Here is a 25,598-nt window from a genome sequence, read left to right as displayed (position 1 = left end):
ACCCCAGCCATGATGGCCCCCTAGATTGCTGAGGAATTCAAGGCATCCACCCTCCATCGCCATTCTCCATCAGGGCAGGAGACAGATGGAGAGGAGAGTAGGGTGTACAGAAGATGCCAGGGGAGGCAGAGATAAGCCTCACTACAGCTCCAAAGGGGAGAGGGTTTAGTGCTAAATAACCTGTGTAGAGCCCTGGGGATTCCATAAATGCAGCTTAGTTAGGTCTGGGAGCATCTTGATATTAGGATCTGCTGATAGGGACAGGAGCCTCCCCGCTTCTGGCATTGACACATCTAGTGAGGAGCCGAACAGGCAGGACACTTGTGGGTGAACCAGAGGCCCAAGGGACAAAGGGTCAAGGCCACACAGGGTTGGAGGAATTGTGCTCTGTCCTGTAGCAAGGGAGGGCCTTTGGCCCCACTGAGACCAACTCAGTCTGGCTCAAGAGATTCCCCTGCCAGAGCCTGCTGTTCTCTTAGACCTTTCCCTCCTTCTGGATGAGTCTTTGTATCTCTAGGTCCTGTAAAACACAGGAGTTGGGCTGGAGAAATAGCTCAGTTAATAAAGTGCTTACTGTGTGTGAGGACCTGAGTTCGATCCTTAGAATCTAAAAAAAAAAAAAACACCAGGTGTGGGCCTAGAGAGGTCGGAGATTAAGAGCACTTGTTTTTACAGAAGACCCAGGTTCAGTCCCCAGCACCTACTGGTGATTTGTAACCATTACAAGAGATCTGATGCCCTCTTCTGACCTTTGTGGGTACTAGGCACTCATGTAGTGTACATACATACATTGCAGGTAGAACACTATACTCATTGGTAGTGTCTCAGCACTGGGGAGGTTAAGACAGGGCAATCCCTAGGATTTGCTGGCCAGCCAGTGTCACCTAATCTGCAAGCTTCAGGACACGGAGAGTTTGTCTTTAAAAATAAGATTGACAGTGCCTAAGACATAGCACCTGAAGATGACCTGTGACTTCTGCACCAGCACTTGCATGAGCCTACATACAGAAGCATCCTCATAGGCACATGCTGCTCTCACACACCCCTGATAGAGAGGAGTTGATAGCTTGCCTCTGAGGAGGATGTTTGACTTCAAGGGCATCTTGCTGCTGATCTGGGATTCTGTAATCCCTGACCCCTTGTAAGCTGCAAAGAAAAACTGAAAGTATCCCCTGACTACCAGTAGAAAGAACAAAAAGATTCACATCCTCTCCTGGAGAAAAAATGAGTTTTTTCTCCCTTCTCTTTTCCCCTCCCTCTCATGCATGCTGGGCTTAGGGACAAAGAAACTGATTTTCAAAGAGAGTAACAACTATTCTCTTCTGTTGACTCTTCTCGAACATGTGTACGCAGTAACAGAAGCAGACACCTGCACACTCACACAGGGACACAGAGACAAGTGTCTACACAAAGACACAAGCAGGTAACAGACCCATGAGTGTGTGAGAGAGGCTCACACTCAGGTACAGACAGACATAGTTACAAAGAACACATGGTTTTAAAAAAAACAAACAAACATGAGTTAACACTCAGGACTTGGCAGTTTTGAGTCTGAGTGGTTCTGTCTCCATTTCCTCCTTGACAGCCTCTGGAGTTAGTCAGACCAGGAAAGTGGGATCAGCCCACAGTTGTGGTTTGTTGTTGCTGGCAGTACAGTTCTACCACATGGCAGAATCAGCAGATAAATGAAGCCCAGCTTCCCTGTACTTGAGCCCCACTCTCTAGTTTACCATAGTGCCCCACAACTCCCTGGAGCCTGCCCCACGGATGATGCTTCCCACAGTGCTGGTACTGTTGACATTCTCACAGCTGATGCAAAGCGAGCTCACCTCCATCTAAATAGAAGATCTGCTTTAAGGGAACAGGAGGAAGTCGACTTGTGGATGACTCCACTGTGCAGCCAGGGTCTCAGTCAGTCAGGCCATTCCATGCTCAGGACCACCTGCCTGTGTGGAGATGGTCTCTGATTCTGCCCCAGGTGCCCCTGACACCAAAGCCCCCTGGGTCTCCCTGAGGCTGTTTTTCAACTCTCCCTTTGGGATGGGCTGCCTTTTGCCTCAGGTCCAGCTTCTAGAGACAGACCTTACAGAACCCACGTGGGGATCTGCTGTAGAGATCACAGAGGTGCCAGAGGGACAACTTGAACTGTTTCTTCCTCAGAGAGCTGCCCATCAGCTCAGAATCTGGACTGTCTAGATGCTTACACCCCTTGGGAGGCTCATCTGATCTCGTCAGAAGCTGGGAGTTGTGTGCAGTGTTAGAATGTGTGGGCCCTTGAACCAGGCTGGGAGCAATCTAAAATCCAGCAGCCTGAGGAGACTTTAATTTAAACAGTAGGACTGGGGTGGTGATGGGCTATATGGATCAAATTCCTATCAAGACCTCAGAATACCTGTGAGCGAAGGATTGTATTTGGTCTGGCCTTGTCACACTCTAAAGGCCAAAGCCACCCGGGAGGTGCTTAGAGCAACTTTCGTCTCATCTTAGCCCTCACTGAGGGAGAGCAGGTGCTCAGATTGGATGTGAGTCTGGTTGGGGTCGGAAATGTGGCTCACTCTTTTCCAGGTATTTGAAAAACTGCGGCTGCTGAACCCTGAAGTAGAAGCAGAACAAATACTAATGTCACCTAACTCGTTTATAAAGCTGCAGACAAACAGGTTCGTGAGTCAGCTTCTGTTTTCTGTGAGGACACACTTGTCTCATTCAACAAACCACTTGTCAAAGTTGTCAGGTGCCCTGGGTGCATGCAGTAGCAGGGAATCTTTTTGTGTGATGTGCTTGGATGGTGTGGTTTCTGCATCCCCTCCTCTCCTCTTCCTGTGCATATGCTTTGCTCTGCCATAGCCCTCTGGGCCCCTCTTCTGTTCCCTGAAGCCAAAAGTCCTTTTTATGAACACTGTCGAATTCAGTCTTTAAAAGGGACCAAAGTACCAACTTAGAAGTGTTAAATTTTTCAAATGCCCCTGTGTTTGCAAGACTTGCCACTTGAAGTAGAGCCCATGAATTAGCAATAGCGGTGGCACTGGGGAACAGGTTAGAATGTAAAGCTTGGGTCCCACCACAGCCTACCAAAGGAAAGGCCGCACTTAAGACCCCAGGAGGTGAGGGCGCATGCCTGTCGGTGCTGGTGACTTGTTTTAAAGGCTGGCTCCAAACAGGGCTCATCCTTCGATTCCACAGGGATATCTTTCATAACATGACTTACACTTCAGTAGCAGTTGATGAGTGGGGGGACTCTGGGCCACACAACCATGTCGCCTGAGGCACTCAGGGTTCATTCAGCCAGAAATAACTTGGGAGCAGATGCTGTGCTAGGCTGTGTGACCACAGAGGCGAAGGACACACAGTGCCTTCAGAGGCAGCAGAAGTAAGGAGGTGGTGTGTGACTTTCAGGTAGAGCCCAGAGAAAGATTTCTCTGTAGGGGTCACAGGTGGAGATGCCTGACCTAGGGGCATCTTAAACGATGAACAAGACTTCTTCAGAGTACAAGGAGGGAGCTGGTAGAAGAACCTTCAAGCAGAGGCTGTAACATTTACTTAAACTCATCTAGAGAAGATCTGTGGTGCTAGCACAGATGGGGAGTTTTCAGGGAGTAGGAACTGAGGTCTCTCCTTGGTTACCATGCTAAGGAGTGCATGAAATGCTGTGAACCTTTCCTGTAGCAGTCCTTGCATTAGAGGCTAGTCCTAGGTCCATATAGCTCAAAGCCCCCACGCTATTCCCCACCCAGATGGCCTCATTTCAGTAAGAGAAAATGATTTACCATAGAAATGATCTCTTTTTTTGTTTGGTTTTTGGTTTTTTTTTAACAAAGTATGGTAGATGAAACTGATCTCACGGTTTCCCACCCTTGGCTCTATGCTGCTCTCAAAGTTGTGAGTTTTCCACATTAGGCTTCAGTCGGTCATTGACAGGACCACGAGGTCCTGCTAAGCCACAGATGTGAAATCTTGATATTAATATACTGGGCCCCTGTCTGTGCCATCGCCCCTCCATGCATCATAAAAACAGATCATCTTTCTTCCCAAAGGGATGGTGCAGCCATTCTGAGCTACCGGGTCCTCGATGGGCCTGAGAAGGCTCCCATCGTGCACATTGACGAGAAGGGCTTTCTGGTGTCCGGCTCTGGGATTGGAGTGTCCACCCTCGAAGTGATTGCACAGGAGCCTTTCGGCACCAACCAGACTGTCCTTGTCGCTGTAAAGGTAGGTTTGCCTTTCACACTGTAAGAGCTCAGACGTGACACTCTCTCAGCTGTAAAAGTGATTCACCCTCCAGCTGAGAAGTTCTACTTAGGAGTTTATCCAAGTATCACTTGCAGGCAGAAGCCCTGGCTGGATTGTAAGCCATTGGTGCCAAGTGTCCTGGAGAGTTATTGATTCTGCCTAGCTTGTTTCATAGAAGGGGAAATTGAGGCACTGTGACATCCACAAAAGGCTCGAAGTCCCAGATTTGCTGTCTTGGCAAGCATACTGATGTTCTGTCTTGTACCAGACTACTGATATTCCCACCACCCACTGCTGAACTCCTGCTTAGGACAGCACAGAACCTGGGCATGGTCAGTGCTTTCTGGCATCAAGTGTTAGTACTAGACATGCAAATATTGCATCAACTCTGAGGACATAGTGGCTCATTCTGAATCAGAAACTGACTCAGGTGTCACTGACACACTGTAGCTCTACACTGTGCTCGCAGCGCCCAAGGGCTTATTCTGTCATTCCATGCCTACTGGGGACAGAGACCTACTCCTCAGGCACCCTGTCACATTGTCACCAACCTCTGAATCCTAGAGGACAAAGCTCACTCAGTCACTGGACACTTTTATTAAGGCCTGGGCTGTAGCCTGTTTTGTTTAGTGGGCCTGACAAGTGCAGCCCACCTATTTTTTGAGTGACAGAAAGTACTAATGTGTTTATCATATCCCAACCCCGCCACAGTTAGCCTGGCTTGTGGGCTTTGGACTTTGATAGCCTCATAGAGGCTTCGAGTCAGTGTCTAGAGTCAGGATAATTGTTTACCTGCCTTCTATGGGGCCTGGATTCAGAGGTGGCTCTAAGTTTCCCACTGTTGGGAAACAGTGCTGCCTTCATCAGCACCCCTGTAACAGTGGCATCCCTTCTCCATCTAGTGAGCATTGCTTCTACTTCAAGTGCCCCGAGAACCAGCTCCTCCCTCAACTCTGAACTCTGAACACTGCAATCACAGCACAGGGGTAAAACATTACCTAAGTTTTCAGTCATGGATCCTGGCTCACCTGAGTGTTTTAGAGGCTGACTAGCTGTATTAGATGGAAACTATGTTGCTAGGTGGGAACTCTAAAAAACAAAGTCTTTCTTCTCCACATCCTGAAGTCAGCCCACCCACTAAATGTGGTCTCTGAAATGGGGATCCACTCAGGCAGGCATCACCACACCCCCCCAATGCTGTCCTCCAGGTCTCTCCTATTTCATACCTGAGGATCTCCATGAGCCCAGTCCTGCACACTCAGCACAAGGAGGTGCTGACAGCTCTGCCTCTGGGGATGACTGTGACCTTCACTGTCCACTTCCATGACAGCTCTGGAGACATCTTCCACGCTCATAATTCAGACCTCAATTTCGCTACTAACAGGTAGGGCATGGGCATTCCTTGTTTCCCAGGAAGCTGGTCTTGTTGTATCTGGGTTTCATAATTAGGTCCAGATGGGTGATGAAAGAAGGGCAGATGCTGTGGAAGGATGGCTGAAGGGATGACATGCTGCACCATTCAGGCCAGGCCTGGAAGTCCAAGCAAAAGGCAGAGGGAGTCGGGGGAAGAAGAAAGGTCCAGGCCTTTGTCTGTATGAGGCAGAAAGCTGTTACATGATGACATTCCTAGCGGGCAGGGAGCAGAGCACACCTACTGATAGCTGAGCTCGGCCGGTTTGTGGAAGGCTGTCCATGGGACCAGGGAAGAAAGTGCAGGGAAATGTAGCATCTGCAGGTCCTCTGCTCCTATCATCAATGGATGGAGAACAAGGAACATGCCCCATACTGCTTGTGGGAGAAAAGCCACACTGAGCATCTGTGCATAAGCCAGCTGTTACGCCTTTCTGGTTCCTCCCTATCCCTGTTACAGAGGCCCAGAGAGGTCAAGCCATTTGCCATGAGCTGGAAGTGGGGTTTGAATACCACATTTACCCATCTCCAAGCATGATTTTCTTAGGCTGACTTTTTTTTTCTTTTTCTTTTTTTTCTTCTTTTTTCTTTCTTTTTTTTTCTTTTTTTCCTCTTTTTTTCGGAGCTGGGGACCGAACCCAGGGCCTTGCACTTGCCAGGCAAGCGCTCTACCACTGAGCTAAATCCCCAACCCCCTTAGGCTGACTTTTAATCTTTGCTGCAGCTTGGGTCCTGGTGTGAGGAGGGAGAGGGTGACAGGAGGTCCCAGGCTTCAGTGTGGCCCTACCAAAAGTCTGAGTCTGCTGCATAGCAGTGGCTCTCTGTGTACTCCCCTGTCTGGCACCAGCATCCTCTGGGTAGTTAGGGCTCAGCACTCCATGATTTTAAAGGTCATTGGCCACTGCCCTGGAGTGTTGCAGAGGTATGAGGAGACACGTTAGCTAAGGCTGGGCTCTGTGAGCTATCCAGGTGTTGGTTACCATTCCAACTAGTACTTTCCGTGGGCCTGAGAACACTTGTGTTCCCTTTGACTAAGAACCCTGAAAACCAGGTATAAGGACATTGCACGGCAGGAGCCAAAACAGGAAGTCTGTTTGCAAGCCTGGCTTTGATTTTTGTGGATGCTATGATTCTGACAAGGTAGCTCATCTCCCCAAGGAAGAGTCGTCATGAGGGCTTCTGTACAGGTGTGGGGCACTACACCTAGTACTATTTGTCTGTCTGCCTTGGGAAAGGTAGAGCCCAGGTCTGACTGCCCTTAGACATACCATAGAAGTGACTCAGTCCTTGTGTGGCCAGGAGCACCTGCTCACAGCCGCCATCTTGGAGAGGAGGTTTGGATGGAGTCAGAGAACATGGTCCTCACTCCTACCTCTCTAAGCCCCCTCTGCATTCTTCACAGTGAAGGTTGTGCAGGGGTGTTAGGAGTGCTTTCCCACGACCAGTCTTGTTTGACCCCCACAGCAGATGTACCATATCCATCCTCACTCCTGCTTCACAGAGCCAGCCAGCCAGCACAGCAGTGCTCGGACCAGCTGCATGTGAAAGGCAGCTTGCACCTTCTTAGCATGTCCTCTGTGGGTCATTTTCCTCCTTGGGCCTCTGATTCCCTTCTGAGTGTGAGCGTGATAATGCTGGCAGATCCCTGCTGAGTGCTGTGGGTTGTGTCCCAAGAATGACAAGGTGTCAAGTCTGTGTCCCCTCCAGTAGAGCCACGTCTGGGACACTCAGTAGGGGCTACATACTTTCTCTCTACTTCCCCTCTGCCTTCTCTTCTGAGCTTCAGCCCCCTTTCCATTATCCCTAGAGATGACTTCGTGCAGATTGGCAAGGGGGCCACCAACAACACCTGCATCATCCGCACAGTCAGTGTGGGCTTGACACTGCTCCACGTGTGGGATGTGGAACATCTCGGCCTCTCCGACTTCGTGCCACTACCTGTCCTGCAGGCCATCACCCCAGAGTTGTCTGGAGCTGTGGTGGTGGGCGACATCCTCTGCCTGGCTAGCGTTCTCATTAGCCTGGGAGGTAAGAGGGATGTGACTGGTTCATGCTAGGGTTATGGCACCAGAGAAGGTGCTTGTACCACATCGTAGGCGTTGTACAGGTGGCTCGGAGGATACTGCCCAAGGGCCACATTCACTCTGCCACTTGGCAGTTCCTGTTCATTTGTGACCAGGTAGGAGTGGAGATGGTATTGGCCATGCAGTCACTGGTTTGTGACAAAAGTCTGTCCGCCCCTGCCTAGTAGAATTTTCTGCTCTTGTGGAAGTGTCCTGTATGTAATGTAGTATATGAAATATCGCCCAATTGCCTCTGCAAGTGCATGCTTACCATATGGTCGGTGCGGCTAGGAACAAACCTGTCATCAGATAAATTGTGTGGCTAGTGGTACTACATACATTATATTACATACAGACATACAGACATCAGATAGATTGTGTGACTAGTGTTACATACATAAATTACATTACATTACATACATGGCTCTGGGATACCTGAGCAGAAAATGAGTCCTCACACCCTGGTAACTCATACTCAGACACCTGTTTTTCTCCTGATTGGTCCCCTTTTTATAGTCTCATTAATTCACCTCATAAGGAAATTAAATAGTAGCCAGGTGTGGTGGCTCATACCTGTAACCCCAACCCTGAGGAGGCTGAAACTGGGTGACAGACATGAGTTTGAGACCAATCTGATCAGTACAGTGAGTTCCAGGTTAACCTAGCATGCAATGAGATCTCGTCTCAAAAGTGGGGGCGGGGAGAAAGAGGAGATAGGGGAGCAGAGGAAGATAGAAATAAGAACTGTCATTTATTTGCTACAGAGAGAAGGGAGTGTTTGAATTGCGTTGTTAGTTGGGAACGAAGTGGCTATGAGAAACCAAGGCGAGGATCTGCCTTTTTAAAGAGGCATTTAAAGTATGTTTTACATATTACAAAAATGTTACTAAATCAAGTATTTACAGAGTAAATCTTACCTGTTTAATCTAGATAGCAGCTTTATGAATATTCAGTTGGTTTGGGCTCATCATCATCATCATTATTACTATTATTATTGTTGTTATTATTATAAGGTTTATTTATTTTTAATTCATGTGTATGAGTGTCTTGCCTGTTGCTGAACCTGGGTCCTCTGCAAGAGCAGTAAATCCTCTTAACTGGACAGATGTCTTGCTGGACATCTTAGCAATCTCTCCAGCCTACGATTTCTTGTTTTTATTATCAACGCATCACCAGTGAGGTCTGCTCTCTGTTTTTAAAGAGGAAGTGATAGTGTTGGATGGTGAGATGGGCCCAGACATACGGCCCCAGCCCACCCGGGACAAAGATTTGGGAAAGTGTCATGTGAAAAATGGATTCCACATGGGAAGGAACAGGGGGAGCTAGCACCTGAGAACAGGTGCAGAAGAAGCAGGTGGCCAGAGCCGGGAAGGTGGAAGGACCACTTTAGAGGTGGCCTGTGTGGATCCCTCCATGAAGCTGAAGGATCCTTCCGTGAAGCTGAAGGATCCCTCACAGGCAGAGGGGAATGGGGAATTAGGTTTGGGCTATGGTGTCCAAATATGAACAAAACGATGATATCTGGGCTTATTCTCCCAGGTGTCTCAGGGACCTGGAGCTCCTCAGCTGGCAATGTCCTCTATGTTGACCCCAAGACAGGCGTGGCTATAGCCCGAGATGCAGGGCCTGTGACTGTTTACTATGAAATCGCTGGACATCTGAAGACCTTCAAGGAGGTAGGACCTGAGGGCAGCCAGAGGCAGTTGTGGCCAACCAACCCTATTAGTGGCAGCAAGAGCATCAGTGTGTATCTGTAACTAGGTTTGGAGACCCATGTTTGCACTTGGGAGGCTGAGGCAGAAAGAGTATTTTGAGTTTGAGAGCATCCTGGGTTACATAGCAAGACTGACTCAAAACTCAAGCAAGCAAGCAAACACACACAGTCCACCATTGTACCCCTAGAACATCATAGTCTGTATGCCCCTTGGTACCTGATCATGACCAGATCTCTTTAAACAAAGGCATACGATGTCAGTACCTCCTGACGTCCTATTTTTACTTTGTTAGGTTTTGTGGTCTTTTGTTTGTGTGTCTGTTTTGAGACAGGGTCTTACTGTGTACCCAGGCTGGCCTTGAACTGAATTTCCTGTGCATCCCTGGTGTTAGTCACCTCCTGTCTGATTGAAATCACCTCTGACTTACAGTAGCTAACTGACACTCTGTTGTGTGAGTGGTTATTGGCCTGTGCTGTTTAGGAAGCGCCTGTCTGCTCAGAACAAATGCACTTTCCCTCCGACTATCTTTGATCTGTTGTTGGCTGCAGCCAAAGCAGCCAAAGCAGCAGGTACAAAGCCGGCTCTACCTCTGATTCCCTTTTCTTTAAGAAACAAATAACCAGGCCTCCTGCCAGAGCTGTCTGCAGCTGTCAGGATGTAGGAGAATCAGCCACCCACGAAGTGTGAAATGGGAACCAGTTCCCTGTCCATCCCAAGCATCCTCTCATGTCCAAACCAGCATCAGGGGAGAGGCCTGGTGCATTGATTCTACCCATCCACTGACACACACGCTCGTCTGACAGCCAGCATGACTGCAGCATTGGGTTGGGCATTCCCCCGGGGAGTTCAGGCATGGGACAGGCAACCCAGTGATTTGGTGTCACCCAGCAAAGTAAAACTTCCCCCAGCAAGTCACCTTTGAGTCTTTATGAGAGTGAACAAAACTCTTTCTCTCCAGCTGAGAACAAGTCAATGACCCTAGTCTGGCTAAGTTCCAAACCTGTCTCATTTTTAGAGCCAGCTTGTGCTTTATCGAACCCAGCAGTTTGACCTAATAGTTGCATATTCAGTGCTGTGGTTCGTGGGAGCGGCTGCAGATAGAGGCACTCTGATTAATAAAGCTCTGCCTCACAGGAGAGGTCCCTAAGGATGGTCATGAGAGGGGCCAGCAGTCACCAAGGTATATGGGGTTTGAGAGAGAACCCCAGGTGAGCTGGATCATAGGTTATGTGTGGGAGGGACTCACAGTCTGACTTTGTAGGCAGATCATGAGCAGTGCTGGGGAGGCCGGGAAGCTGGGTGCAAGGGCTTAAGGGTGGCTTTAGCTGGGCATGTCCCTGCAGGGTCACTTCCTGAGAGTCTGAGATGGCAGCAGCTTAAGGATTTTAGGGCAACCTAGACACTCAAGTCATACTGTTTGTTTGGGTTCAAATCTAAGATCAACCAGTGGGCAAGGTTCCTCTAGCCACGGGATACACCACACTGATGTAACGTAGTGAGCTATGCAGGTTGGTTGGCACTTAGTATCGGTCCTGGCTGGTTTGTGTGTCAGCTTGACACATTAGCAAGAAAGGAGCCTCATTTGAAGAAATGCCTCCATGAGATCCAGCTGTAAGGCATTTTCTCAATTAGTGATCAAGGGGCGTGGGGAGTGCGGTTCCAGCCCACTGTGGGTGGTGCCATCCCTGCACTGGTGGTCCTGGGTTCTATAAGAAAGCAGGCTCAGGGGCTGGGGATTTAGCTCAGTGGTAGAGCGCTTACCTAGGAAGCACAAGGCCCTGGGTTCGGTCCCCAGCTCCGAAAAAAAGAACCAAGAAAAAAAAAAAAAAAAAAAAAGAAAGCAGGCTCAGTAAGCCATGTTAAGCAAGCAGTAGTCAGCACCCTTCCGTAGCTTCTGCATCAGCTCCTGCCTCCAGGTTCCAGCCCTGCTTGAGTTCCTGTCCTGACTTCCTCCAATGATAGATTGTGATCTGGAAGTGTAAGCAGAATAAATCCTTTCCTCCCCAACTTGCTTTTTGGTCCTGGTGTTTCATCTCAGTCACAGAAACCCTGACTATGACAGAGTCTCTCTCACAAGTGTTTGCTCCACTCGGTGTTTGCTGCTGCTGTTCCTGTTGGAGAGTAGGGTGGGAGCTTGCTTACGTCACACTACATAGACTTTGGTTTTAAATCAGAATGATGCAGATCAGGAGCACATGGCGATGGAGTTGCTGCAGCGGAATGACCTACTGGTAGACTGGATGGGGTGGTGTGGAGGAGGACTTGGAGTAATTCTCCTGGGTTTGTCACCACTGACACAGGGTGTGATGGTTCTTTCCTCTGAGAGGGGAACTGAGGTAAGGGAGTGTTCTGGAAGAAGCTAGTGAGTAGGTCCTGGAGTGTTTGAAATGAGTGTCACTTCCCCAGCTAGTGAGTAGGGCCTGGAGTGTTTGAAATGAGTGTCACTTCCCCAGCTAGTGAGTAGGTCCTGGAGTGTTTGAAATGAGTGTCACTTCCCTAGCTGCAGTGGGAAGGGCACAGTTGGGTGATGGGTTTGCATTCCCTGTGACCCTTCCTGAAGACTGGAGCTGCACAGGGCTGTCTAGCACAGGGATGGGTCTGTTGGGATACACCTGAATGTGGGATGATCATAACAGGAGTGGGCCAGACAGAGAAGGAGAAATTGTAAAAGACCCAGTGTGGCCAGGAAGAAAAGAAAAATGGGAGGCAAGGCCAGGGATGGCAGTGGTGGGCACTTCTGTTGGTCCCTTGGCCAGCAGCAGTTCCTAGAAGGGGGCACTACAGTGATCACTGGAAGTATTGATAAGACCAGAGGGACCAAGGCCCATAAACAATGGGGCTGTGAGGTGCAGGCCAGTGGATCCCTTCCTGCTACTTCACTGCTGCACAAAAGGGACAAGAAGAGCCTCCAAAGCACTTGCCCCCACCAGAAAGGGTGGTCAGCATTCTAGCCGCAGAGGGGCGTGGGCCTGTGGTTCTTACAGAGAAAGGTAGAGGGACAGCCCAGTGGAGGGAGTCTGCATGGAGAATAGGCTGTGCTCAGGAGGTACCAGACGGGGTACGTCTGAGCAGGCTGGCCTCTGAGGACCCTTGTTCTGTATGCATTTGGGTCTGGTTGATCTATTCTGAATGAGGATCTTCTGTCCTTGTGACAAGATGAGTTAACCAGATCTGTGAGCAGAGGAAGGATGATGGCAGGAGCATGTGGGCTCTCCTGGACCACTAAGTGGGTTCAGCCTGCTATTAGCCCCGGCCTTGCCATTGATCCACCTCTGCCAGGTGCCCTGGCTCTGCCTCCTGCCTCGGCTTTGATATCAGTTCTAGCTTTGCTCTCACAGGGTGGGAGAGTTGAGGCAGCCAGTTAGGCCTCTGACACCTTGCCACACTCTGACCAGGTATTTAAGCAGTGAGCTCATTAGCTTTTGTTGCCTGGGGTATAGAAGACATAAGCTGCAGGTAAGGTCATGAAAAACACCCAGCACAAGGCAGCATACAGTCATCACTCAGCACAATGGACTTGTTTCCCCAGATAGTGGTCGTCACCCCTCAGAAGATTGTGGCCCGTCGCCTCCACGCCACGCAGACCAGTATCCAGGAAGCCACAGCCTCTAAAGTGACTGTCAGCGTGGGAGACAGGAGCTCTAACCTACTTGGTACAGAATGAGTAGGCTCTGGGTATTTGGATTTACCTTGCCAGACTTGGGGAGTGGGAAGCAGCATCTGTGCCCTTTAGGTGTGGTTTTATCTGTTTTGGGTTTTGTTGTTGTTTTGTGGTGTTGGGGGTTGAACCCAGGGCCATAACACAGCACAAGCACACCCTATACCATGGAGCCACATCCCCCAGCCCTCTTTTTCTTACTCAGACTCTTAACTCCAGAGAGAGCCTTTAGCCCCTGCTCATTCACTCCTTGCACCTTTTAAGAAATACGAGGCCTCCGTGAGCCGGAGCACGAAAGGCGCCTTCGTCGGTGCGCAGATCCAAGACATTGCCTGCGATGACTCAGAGCTGTGATTGCAGCCCTAGGGCATGAGCAGAGCAAGCCACAGTCCACCGAAGCTGATGGTAGAAACTAATGACATCGCAGGCTGGTGGCTGGATTTGATTTTTATAATTACCTCTCCCTAGTCATGCATAGAACATTCCATCTCACTCTTTGCCTATGACAGGCCTGGACAGCAAGTGCCAGAAATAAATATGTCGATACAGATTTTTTTAACCACTTAACGGATGAATTAAGTTCCACTATTTTCATTGTGATTAATGGGGTACATTTACTACATCATGGAAATGCTGTTTTCTTCCTTTAGTGCAAGTGGGAAAATAGTCCGCTGTTGCCAGAATTATGTGCAATGTGTTTATAGGGAGCCTCTGTCCTCCCAGTGTTCAGAAGCAAATGGCCAATGGCCATTCTCCTTGCTCATTACAACCAGGCCTCACATCAGCACATTTCCTGTCATCATACCCTCTGTGCAGGCTCAGCACTCACGCTGGGATTCTCATCTGAAGTGACCCTGGCATTCAGAGTAGCTCATCCTCTGGGTCAGGATCCTTAGGTTTAATGAAAGACCTTCACCAGGCTTCATGGATCCTGAGCTCCCTCAATGGGAATAATATGGGATGCTAGTGCCGTTCATGCCTGCCCAGTGCTATAGGGCCTGCTCCTTACTTTAGTTGGTTATGGCTGTGGTAGCCTAGTGGTTGGCCCAAGCCCTTCTCATCTGATCACTGCCCCCAACCCTGTGCCTTCAGGTGAGTGCTCCTCTGCCCAGCGAGAGGCCATAGAAGCCTTGCACCCAGAGTCCCTCATCAGCTGCCAACTCCAGTTCAAGCAAGATGTCTTTGACTTCCCTGCTCGTGACATCTTCTCTGTGGAACCAGGATTTGATACTGCACTGGGTAAATTTGCCAAGAATTTAGAATGCAATGAGTGCCTGCTGGATATCTGGGTTGGTTAAAGTGTATATGTCATGATGGCCATATGTCCAGACTAGCAGGGCTTGTTGGGAATCTAGCCTGGGGCTGTTAACATCACCCACACTCTCAGAGCTCAGCACCATACCCAGACTAGAGTCTGTTTCAATAATCCCACCACTCAGCTTTCTGTTGACTGAGGGTTCCCAGTCCTCCACTTCCTGCATAGAGCAAATGTAGGTGACTGGCCCTCATGACTTAGTAGTAGGTTCTGTTCAACCATGCTGAGACACAGCCGCTCTGCAGCTCAGGACACTTTCGTGGTTGGGCTTTTGACTAGCACTTTAGGCTGGTGAGCCTGCCTGCCCCACTGCATGGCATGGAAAGCTGCTGGTTGAGAATGCAGGTGTATGGCTGATGTCTGACTGGTGTCAGGGCCTCACCAGCACCTAGCACAGAGGAGGCCCATGTTGAACAAGGAAGTTAACACATCTAGATGCTTCTAGTCGTGTGTCGTTGATGTGGTCCAGCCCATGTGTCCAGCTGCCTGAGGCCCTGCTCATCACACCTAGCTCATCTGCCCTAGGCCAGGCACTAAGGACAGGGCAGGACTACACAGTCGTTGTCCACACAGCCTTCTGCTACACCTGCAACAGGGGCATCTTGGAGTTGGCTCCATCTTGACCTATAGCCCAGCGTTCGATCATGTGTCTATGTGCCATTATCTATCTGCCCTTGCTCTGGACCAGGCTGGCTGGGGCTTGAGCTGCAGACCTGGCCCAAACATGATGCCTGTCCCACTAGTACTATTCAGATGGAAACTTCATGATCAGAGATTCTGAGAAAGTGAGAGGACCACTGGTGACAGGAAAATGTCCAGGCTGGCCCATGGCCTCTGAAGGGGTATTCCTAGAAGGCCTCCTGGAGGAAGTGGCTTATCTGCTTGCCCTCAAGTGTGTCTAGGAATTCTCCTGTCATAGAGTGGGGCCAAGGTGGGTATCTGCACACACAGGAGAAGAGCACACCTTCTCTCCACAGGCCAGTACCTCTGCTCGGTTACTATGCACAGACTGACAGATAAGCAACTGAAGCACTTGAACATGAAGAAGACATCACTGGCGGTCACCGCCTCCATGCCTAGCAGCCGTACATCTGTAGAAAAGGTGGGAGCTGAGGTCCCCTTCAGTCCAGGGCTCTATGCCAACCAGGCAGAAATCCTTTTGAGCAACCACTACCCCAGCTCCGAGGTCAAGATCTTCGGTGCTGTGGAAATTCTGGAAAACTTGGAGGTAAGCTGCTGTGGTGGCTTCCAGTCAGGCAGGAGCTGCTTCAGACAGATCTAGAGTTAGGGGGCTAGGGCTAGGATTAGGGCTAGGATTTGGGGTTAGGATTAGGGCTAGGACTAGGGTTGGTTTGAAGCTTGAAGTTAGAAATATTTTTAGTTGCCTGATTTACAGACTAGGGTTAGTGTTAAAGGTTGGGCTTAACGATGTAGATGTAAGATGTGTTAGAGGTTAGGGTTAGTGGCTAGGGTTAGTGGCTAGGGTTAGAGGTTAGGGTTAGTGGCTAGGGTTAGTGGCTAGGGTTAGTGGCTAGGGTTAGAGGTTAGGGTTAGTGGCTAGGGTTAGTGGCTAGGGTTAGAGGTTAGGGTTAGTGGCTAGGGTTAGAGGTTAGGGTTAGTGGCTAGGGTTAGTGGTTAGGGTTAGTGGCTAGGGTTAGTGGCTAGGGTTAGTGGCTAGGGTTAGTGGCTAGGGTTAGAGGTTAGGGTTAGTGGCTAGGGTTAGTGGTTAGGGTTAGTGGCTAGGGTTAGTGGCTAGGGTTAGTGGCTAGGGTTAGAGGTTAGGGTTAGTGGCTAGGGTTAGTGGCTAGGGTTAGTGGCTAGGGTTAGAGGCTAGGGTTAGTGGCTAGGGTTAGGGTTAGGGTTAGTGGCTAGGGTTAGAGGTTAGGGTTAGTGGCTAGGGTTAGAGGTTAGGGTTAGTGGCTAGGGTTAGTGGCTAGGGTTAGAGGCTAGGGTTAGAGGCTAGGGTTAGTGGCTAGGGTTAGGGTTAGGGTTAGTGGCTAGGGTTAGTGGCTAGGGTTAGTGGCTAGGGTTAGAGGCTAGGGTTAGTGGCTAGGGTTAGGGTTAGGGTTAGTGGCTAGGGTTAGAGGCTAGGGTTAGTGGCTAGGTTAGTGGCTAGGGTTAGAGGCTAGGGTTAGAGGCTAGGGTTAGTGGCTAGGGTTAGGGTTAGGGTTAGTGGCTAGGGTTAGTGGCTAGGGTTAGAGGCTAGGGTTAGTGGCTAGGGTTAGTGGCTAGGGTTAGAGGTTAGGGTTAGAGGTTAGGGTTAGTGGCTAGGGTTAGGGTTAGGGTTAGTGGCTAGGGTTAGAGGCTAGGGTTAGTGGCTAGGTTAGTGGCTAGGGTTAGAGGCTAGGGTTAGAGGCTAGGGTTAGAGGCTAGGGTTAGTGGCTAGGGTTAGGGTTAGGGTTAGTGGCTAGGGTTAGAGGCTAGGGTTAGTGGCTAGGGTTAGTGGCTAGGGTTAGAGGTTAGGGTTAGAGGTTAGGGTTAGTGGCTAGGGTTAGTGGCTAGGGTTAGTGGCTAGGGTTAGAAATGTGCTTTGTACAGTTAATGCGGGAGTTAGTGCATTCCAGTTCAGGGTTAGGGTTAGGGTTAGGGTTAGGGTTAGGGTTAGGGTTAGGGTTAGGGTTAGGGTTAGGGTTAGTGGCTAGGGTTAGTGGCTAGGGTTAGAGGTTAGGGTTAGAGGTTAGGGTTAGAGGCTAGGGTTAGAGGTTAGGGTTAGAGGTTAGGGTTAGTGGCTAGGGTTAGTGGCTAGGGTTAGAGGCTAGGGTTAGTGGCTAGGGTTAGTGGCTAGGGTTAGAGGTTAGGGTTAGGGTTAGGGTTAGTGGCTAGGGTTAGAGGTTAGGGTTAGAGGTTAGGGTTAGTGGCTAGGGTTAGTGGCTAGGGTTAGAGGCTAGGGTTAGTGGCTAGGGTTAGTGGCTAGGGTTAGAGGTTAGGGTTAGTGGCTAGGGTTAGAGGCTAGGGTTAGTGGCTAGGGTTAGAGGCTAGGGTTAGAGGCTAGGGTTAGTGGCTAGGGTTAGGGTTAGGGTTAGTGGCTAGGGTTAGTGGCTAGGGTTAGTGGCTAGGGTTAGAGGCTAGGGTTAGTGGCTAGGGTTAGAGGCTAGGGTTAGTGGCTAGGGTTAGTGGCTAGGGTTAGAAATGTGCTTTGTACAGTTAATGCGGGAGTTAGTGCATTCCAGTTAGGGTTAGGGTTAGGGTTAGGGTTAGGGTTAGGGTTAGGGTTAGGGTTAGGGTTAGGGTTAGGGTTAGGGTTAGGGTTAGGGTTAGGGTTAGGGTTAGGGTTAGAGGCTAGGGTTAGTGGCTAGGGTTAGTGGCTAGGGTTAGAGGCTAGGGTTAGTGGCTAGGGTTAGAGGCTAGGGTTAGTGGCTAGGGTTAGAGGCTAGGGTTAGTGGCTAGGGTTAGTGGCTAGGGTTAGAGGCTAGGGTTAGTGGCTAGGGTTAGAGGCTAGGGTTAGTGGCTAGGGTTAGTGGCTAGGGTTAGTGGCTAGGGTTAGTGGCTAGGGTTAGAAATGTGCTTTGTACAGTTAATGCGGGAGTTAGTGCATTCCAGTTCAGGGTGCCCTGTTCCATGTTGGGATAGGCCTCTTCTCTCCGTGCGTTCCTGCTACTGCCGTTTCTTCCTCTTCTTCCTCTTCCTCTTCCCCCCTTTTTCCTCTTCCTCCTACCCTTCCTTCCCCCCTCCTCTTCCTCCTCTTCCTCACCTCCCCTTCCTCATCCTCTTCCTCCTCTTCATCTTCTTTCCCTTTTCTTCTGGTTGATGTATGACTGGTCTCTGAAGGTTCAGCCAGAAAGCCTACAGGGAGAGCTCTGATGTGTGGATGGAGAAACCCTGTTGCCTGTTTCTCTTGTCTTGCCATGGTTAACTGCTCACAAGAGATGAAGAAGTATATAGTTGCTATGGCAACCTGATGGGCTAGGGTTAGGGTTAGGGTTAGGGTTAGTGGCTAGGGTTAGAGGTTAGGGTTAGAGGTTAGGGTTAGTGGCTAGGGTTAGTGGCTAGGGTTAGTGGCTAGGGTTAGAGGCTAGGGTTAGTGGCTAGGGTTAGGGTTAGGGTTAGGGTTAGGGTTAGGGTTAGGGTTAGGGTTAGGGTTAGGGTTAGGGTTAGGGTTAGGGTTAGGGTTAGGGTTAGGGTTAGGGTTAGTGGGTTAGGGTTAGGGTTAGGGTTAGGGTTAGGGTTAGGGTTAGGGTTAGGGTTAGGGTTAGGGTTAGGGTTAGGGTTAGGGTTAGGGTTAGGGTTAGGGTTAGGGTTAGGGTTAGGGTTAGGGTTAGGGTTAGGGTTAGGGTTAGGGTTAGGGTTAGGGTTAGGGTTAGGGTTAGTGGCTAGGGTTAGGGTTAGGGTTAGTGGCTAGGGTTAGTGGCTAGGGTTAGAGGTTAGGGTTAGTGGCTAGGGTTAGTGGCTAGGGTTAGTGGCTAGGGTTAGTGGCTAGGGTTAGTGGCTAGGGTTAGTGGCTAGGGTTAGTGGCTAGGGTTAGTGGCTAGGGTTAGTGGCTAGGGTTAGTGGCTAGGGTTAGTGGCTAGGGTTAGTGGCTAGGGTTAGAGGCTAGGGTTAGTGGCTAGGGTTAGTGGCTAGGGTTAGAGGCTAGGGTTAGAGGCTAGGGTTAGAGGCTAGGGTTAGTGGCTAGGGTTAGGGTTAGGGTTAGTGGCTAGGGTTAGTGGCTAGGGTTAGTGGCTAGGGTTAGAGGCTAGGGTTAGAGGCTAGGGTTAGTGGCTAGGGTTAGGGTTAGGGTTAGTGGCTAGGGTTAGTGGCTAGGGTTAGTGGCTAGGGTTAGAGGCTAGGGTTAGTGGCTAGGGTTAGAGGCTAGGGTTAGAGGCTAGGGTTAGTGGCTAGGGTTAGAGGTTAGGGTTAGTGGCTAGGGTTAGTGGCTAGGGTTAGAGGCTAGGGTTAGTGGCTAGGGTTAGAGGCTAGGGTTAGTGGCTAGGGTTAGTGGCTAGGGTTAGTGGCTAGGGTTAGTGGCTAGGGTTAGTGGCTAGGGTTAGTGGCTAGGGTTAGTGGCTAGGGTTAGAAATGTGCTTTGTACAGTTAATGCGGGAGTTAGTGCATTCCAGTTCAGGGTGCCCTGTTCCATGTTGGGATAGGCCTCTTCTCTCCGTGCGTTCCTGCTACTGCCGTTTCTTCCTCTTCTTCCTCTTCCTCTTCCCCCCTTTTTCCTCTTCCTCCTACCCTTCCTTCCCCCCTCCTCTTCCTCCTCTTCCTCACCTCCCCTTCCTCATCCTCTTCCTCCTCTTCATCTTCTTTCCCTTTTCTTCTGGTTGATGTATGACTGGTCTCTGAAGGTTCAGCCAGAAAGCCTACAGGGAGAGCTCTGATGTGTGGATGGAGAAACCCTGTTGCCTGTTTCTCTTGTCTTGCCATGGTTAACTGCTCACAAGAGATGAAGAAGTATATAGTTGCTATGGCAACCTGATGGGCTAGGGATGCTGCTTTATGAGGACTTGGTTTTAGGTGCTACTTTGGTTTGGCTAACATTTTTATGCTTAACTAGAATTCAGTAATATTGATCTTGTCCTCTTTAACACACTCCGAATGTGTGTCATGCTTTGGGGTATCAGGGTCCACCTGGTCCTGGGAGAGAAATCCAGCATATGTGGTTAGAAGGGTGGGTCTGTCCAGAGATGAGCTGGGCACCTGCAGTCCCACCTGTGGGACACTGCAGCATGCACTTCCTGCGTCACATGTCTCCTCAACACTGCCTTCCTCCCAGGTGAGGTCCGGGTCCCCAGCAGTGCTAGCCTCCGTGAAAGAGAAGTCATTTGGACTGCCCAGCTTCATCACGTACACAGTTGGTGTCTTGGATCCCACAGCTGGCAGCCAAGGCCCTCTGTCCACTGCCCTGACCTTCTCCAGTCCTGCCACTAACCAGGCCATCACCATTCCAGTCACTGTGGCCTTTGTGTTGGATCGTCGTGGGCCTGGTCCCTGTGAGTTATAGATGAGACTTCAACTAACCCAGACCTGGGCAGGGAGAGTTGGGGCAGGGGGGCTTGGGTGTCTGTGGGCACCTACAATGTGAAACAAAATGTCTCTCAAAGTGACAGTCTTTTTCTGTCATCAATGCCACACAATACTTCCCTTGTCATCACATCCTCAGCAAGGCTCAATATCCTGCCATGGCTCCATCCCTCAAGTATAAAGCCCACATCCCCACAGTGGCCCCTGAGACCCGCATGGTCTCTCCTGACCATTTGTGACTCGCCTCCCCTGTGCTTCCTGGTCTAGCACTAACCTCTTGCCTGTTTCTGGAACATGAGGTCCCAGTCTGAGACATTGGCATCACTGTTTCCCTGAATACAATGTCATTTCCCTCAGAGAACCCATTGACCAACATTCACAGCTGCTGTAGACTGCCCATCAAGCATCCCTTCTTGGTTAACACAGGAGATTAGACTCTCTGTCCCAGACATGTGTTGGCCTATGGAGAAGTAACATTATTCATGACTGGGGCTCCTGCTCGACTGCTCCAGGAAGTCCAGTGTGAGGACAGCTCTTAGCTCAGGGCCCTTCTGATGCCAGGAGCTACTCACTGCTTAACCAGCTATGTACAGGCTTATCCTGCTTCAGCTGCCTGTGGGCATGCAGAGGACAGAGCTACAAAGACATAGGGCATGGATTGAAGGGGCCAGTAGCCAGGGGAGGGTCCTGCAGTCTGGTGTCTCTGTATCCGGGAGTACTTAGAGCAAGTAGAGAGTGCAACACTGACAGATAGGCAGCAGGGATCTGGGCCTCAGGCCACTCCACAGAGGTGGATAGCTTAGGGGCTGTCCACCTCCCCCTGGAGCTCTTAGGAAAGAGCCAGGGCAGGAGCTCCTGTCCTGTGAGACTCTGGCCCACCAGTCCCTCAAGCTCTAAAGCCCACAGGGCATTTTTCAGAACTGCCTCTTTGGCAGAAAGGACATCAAAACCTGGTGTGCGAAGCTAAAGATACTTTCTGGAAAGAAGAACAGAGATGGCTTAGGAAGGCAGGAGGAGATGCTGCCCTTGTCTAGACTTCATAGCTAAGACAGGCTTGCATCCCAGGCAGTAGGACATTGTGGACCTCAGGGGACCCAGCTATGGCTCTGTGTTTTGATGTCTCTTTGCCCTGTTGCAGATGGAGCCAGCCTCCTGTCACACTTCCTGGACTCCTATCAAGTCATGTTCTTCACCTTTTTTGCCCTGCTGGCTGGGACAGCAGTCACCATTATAGGTGAGGTCAACCTCATACTCCCTTTTACACCCTGCACCCTCTCACCTTGCCCACTCTCACCAGCCTGTGCTCTTACAGCCTACCACACGGTCTGTGCACCCCGGGAACTTGCTTCACCACTGGCCCTCACGCCCCATGCCAGCCCTCAGCACAGCCCCCACTGTGAGTACCACAGCCACAAGCACAGCCTAGAGCGCTGCCACCAGAGTCATTTCCTGGGGAAGGGTGGGATCCAGGCCCTGAACCCTAGTTTTCACAGCCTGTGTCAGAGCAAAGGGGAAAGTTAGGGCTGAGCCCCAGGGACACATGTGCCAGGGACAAGGGTGTCACACGGACTCAGAGACTAGTCCTGACTCCTCAGAGGTGTCCACAGCAGGCAGTGGGATGGGAGGAGTTGGTAGAGGCTGGGCTGTCTAAGCAGGTGAATTCCAGAAGAGACAGACAGGGCTACCACTGAGAGGTCAAATTGGGATAGGAGGATGTCCTGATGAGAGAGACACCCCCTCCCAGAGAAAGAAAAGCCTACTCCTTTTGATAATCTATTTGTCTCTGATGGCCTAGTCTTGGTCACCTCTACAATTCCTGGGGTACCTCTCTCCAAGAGTCTCCTGAACTGTGCAGTGTCCTACCCGTGCAGTGGTACCCAGCAGCCCTTTGGCTCCCACTTGGTAGTCTGATGCCTGTGTAAGAGGCCCTTGAGCTAGTGTCTGCTCATCTCAGTGTCACAGAGTTTTGGTGAGAGGACGGTTTTATGACCAGAAGCACTGTCCCTGGGAGACACAACACACACACACACACACACACACACACACACACACACACACACACACACACACACACACACAGACACACACCCTGGGATCCCAGCAGGGTGGTGGCTGTCCTTGTGACTTTGGCTTGTTGCATAGCTGTTCTGCTACAGTCCTTTCTAACCCTTCCTCCCAGTGTTTGTTGAAATTACCATAGGGACTTAGTAACGTCTCCCTAAGTTCCTTTTTCACTTGTCTCCAGGTCCTTGTTACTACAGCACTGTTCTCAAGAGTCTCGTTCTTCCATCCTCTTGGCCAACCCTTGGAAAAATAACATATGTCATGTGACCCACCCCAGACTCTGGCTGAGCTCAGGAAGGTCAGAGGTCATGCTCCAGGCTGAGTGGATGGAGACACACACACACACACACACACACACACACACACACACGTACATACATAGGCTATATATAGTGTCTTGGTACCAAGGACCATGATTTTATCCTCTTTCAAAAACCCTATACATTCCAGTAAATCTCATCCACACCCCCGCCGCAGGATTTAGCCTACTCTAGCTCATAGAGTGTTCATTGGAGACAGATTTCCTCAAGTGGGAATTGGAAGACAGGAGGCTGCTGGGTACAGAAAGCACAGGTTGAGCAGTATAATCTCCCATGCCTGCCCTGGCCCTGTCGGTTTCTGCTGTCCCAGGTATGTGCCCCTGGCATGCTGCGGGCACACACTGTGGTGGGGATATTGGTGCTTACTCCTCCTTACTCACTCCCATTTCCTCCCTAGATCTTGCCTCATCCCCGACTGCTTTCAACACACTGCCTTCTGATCGCAAAGCCAGCCCTCCCTCAGGGCTCTGGAGCCCAGCCTATGCCTCTCACTAGGCAGTGTGCAGGGCTGGTATTGCTACACAGCTGAACTGACACCTGGACAAAAGGGTCACTGTCGTTTTCACACGGTAAAACCACGCCTGGGCCCTAGGCCATCCTCACTGCCCTGGCTGTGCTGAACCACTGCCTGATTCACACAAGCAAGGGTTTTTAATTTGTTTGCTTTTAATTCTCTTTCCAAGCCTTGAGGGCCAGGGCTTCCTGGTTCCCTCTTTCTCATGTGGCGTGCAGGATATGGGGGTGCTGCTTAGTCTTGTTTTTGTAATGCTCAAGAAAGCTCACTCTCTGTTCATGGCTTTAAGTGGCTGGAAGCTGTCTACATCATCTACAGATGATGCCATCATAGCGATCTCAGGGAAAGGATGTCCTCATCACTCCTGGGGATTTCGTGGTGCTTGGAATAGAACCCAGGGTCTCACGCCTGCTTGCCAATTGTTTGTCCACTGGCACGTGCACACACCAGCCCTTTTTTGTTTTGTTTTGTTTTGTTTTCATGAATACTTGTCCTGCTGCTACTAGGAAATGTGGAGGACAAGCAGGTGTGGGTGTCCCCTAGGGGACACTGCCCAGAGCCCTGTGCTGTCTGAGCCTTACTGTGCTTGTTACTGAGCCTCAGCAGAGTAGCTCTCCTGTTTTGGCAGAAGGGCTTCTGTCACTGGTGTTGGAGTGCCTCTCGCTCTCCCTGACGCAGCTTGGGAAGAGCAGAGCATTGTTGGCCCTGCCCTGAAGCCACTGGCGGGGATCTTCTAATCTCTGGCTTTGTTCTGAGATGCTGCTATGAGTTGTGGAGCCGAGAGACCCAGTGTGGTCTCTTCTTCTGCCCTGGAAGACCCCGAACACAGTACCTTGGTGGATGTGAACCACCCTATTCGCCCTCCTCTCCTCCTCCTCTGCCACCAGCGCTCTCCTAGCTGGCCCAGGAACAGAAGAGGATTCCTTGAGTCTACAACTTCACATCTGAACTCAGGGACATGGCCACTCTGCTTCAGGTTCAGGTGCTGTGGCACTGTCGGAGCCAGAACCTCACGAGTGGACGTGTATGGGCACCACATCAGTCACCAAGAGTTCAGCCAGCCTTTGAAGGTCTTATGTGGTTCCTTGTATCCTTTGAGACTGAGCCACAAGATGGACTTTTCTGGAGCTGGGGACAGAGGATTTGTGTCCAGCCTGTCGCTTAATCTCTCCCTGGAGTTATGGAGTCTGCCCTGCATTTGTTTAATAAAGTTCTGTGTAGTTTCTTAAAGGATCCGGCAGTTCCTGAGGGTACTGACTCTGCCTGGGTGTCTAACTATGATTGATGACCTGTTTCCAATGGTGCCCTTCCCTCCTCTCTGCCCAGGGCTCTCCCTACCGTGGACACAGGGGCAGTAGCAGGCCCTTGTCTGCTGGAGTACAGCACAGTCCCCCTCCCTCCACTTCCTGCCAATTCTCTCCGGCACCTGCCCTTCTTCGATCTCCTTCCTTCATAATCATCTAAAATGTCCGACTTTCCCTTAAAATGGCCTTTCCCTGTCCTTCCCACCAAGGCTATACTCCAAGATCTTGAATGCCTCAAAGGACCAGCTCTGCCACCCTCCCTCGCCACACACCCTTGGTCTCACCTGCCTTCCTGGAACTCTCACAGGCCCCACCCAAGCCAGTACCAGTCCTGTTACATTTCTCACGGGGGCTGCCCTTTCACAGCACACACAGCCAACAGGATTCCGGTAGGCCTTGCTCCTTTGTGTCCTTGTCTCCCTGTGCTTTTTTTTTTTTTTTTTTTTCCTCTCTTCCCCTGCCTCACGCCACACTGGAATTGGGAAAGAGGGGAGTGAGTGGGTGCTTCCTCAGCCTCAGGGACCTGTTACCACAGTACTGCCCATGGAGAGAACACCATGTGACCCCCCACTTCCCTTCCCAAACAGGACCTCCATGTGAGTGAGTGCTGGGTGACAGGTGTCACTCTCTTAGCTCCACAGGACAGTGTACATGAGAAGATCTAGAAAGCATTATCAAATAAGTGCTAAGTATGTTTGAGACTGTACGTACTGTCCATGTGCCTGCCTGGAACATGGTGTTGGTGTTGCCCTTAGGTAAGACCCCTCTGAAACACAAGATAGCTACCAGGATCCGGGGAGCAAGGACATCACATCCAAACTGTTTCTGTCCAGAACAGAAAGAAACTCTGAAGGCACTGTTTTCACAGGGCTCAACAGACAAATCCATAATCTCTGTCACTAAGGTCTGAGCCACTTCTGCCCTGTGGCCAGCGAATGCAGTGGGAAGATCGTATTTTAAGGGTCTCTAGGTGCCACAAAGCTGATCCCTGGCTCCTCCCAGATGAGACAGAAGATTGCAGTGTCCACCAGCCACCTTTGCCCTGGGGCACTGGACTTCCTCCCTCTG

General features: G+C 50.5%; 1 protein-coding gene across 3 annotated transcripts in view; it reads left to right on the top strand.

Moving 5' to 3' along the window:
• The window catches only part of Nup210 (nucleoporin 210), a 98,503-nt gene extending 74,044 nt beyond the window's left edge, over positions 1-24,459 (top strand). For 2 of the 3 annotated variants that reach the window (XM_063286649.1, XM_063286648.1), the window contains 11 exons: positions 2,566-2,657; positions 4,032-4,206; positions 5,436-5,611; positions 7,445-7,665; positions 9,240-9,376; positions 12,945-13,068; positions 14,166-14,312; positions 15,366-15,616; positions 20,081-20,297; positions 21,467-21,562; positions 21,641-24,459. In XM_063286649.1, the coding sequence (XP_063142719.1) occupies positions 2,566-2,657; positions 4,032-4,206; positions 5,436-5,611; positions 7,445-7,665; positions 9,240-9,376; positions 12,945-13,068; positions 14,166-14,312; positions 15,366-15,616; positions 20,081-20,297; positions 21,467-21,562; positions 21,641-21,849 (1,845 nt within the window). In that variant the 3' untranslated portion in view covers positions 21,850-24,459. The remainder of the gene's footprint in view (positions 1-2,565; positions 2,658-4,031; positions 4,207-5,435; positions 5,612-7,444; positions 7,666-9,239; positions 9,377-12,944; positions 13,069-14,165; positions 14,313-15,365; positions 15,617-20,080; positions 20,298-21,466; positions 21,563-21,640) is intronic. The other variant, NM_053322.3, reaches the window with a different exon arrangement.
• The last annotated feature ends 1,139 nt before the right edge of the window (positions 24,460-25,598 follow it).

The sequence above is a fragment of the Rattus norvegicus genome, chromosome 4, assembly GCF_036323735.1.
Source record: "Rattus norvegicus strain BN/NHsdMcwi chromosome 4, GRCr8, whole genome shotgun sequence".
In the NCBI taxonomy this organism is placed as follows: domain Eukaryota; kingdom Metazoa; phylum Chordata; class Mammalia; order Rodentia; family Muridae; genus Rattus; species Rattus norvegicus.
Note: the sequence above shows the minus strand (reverse complement) of the source record. Positions and strands in the feature narration are given on the sequence as shown.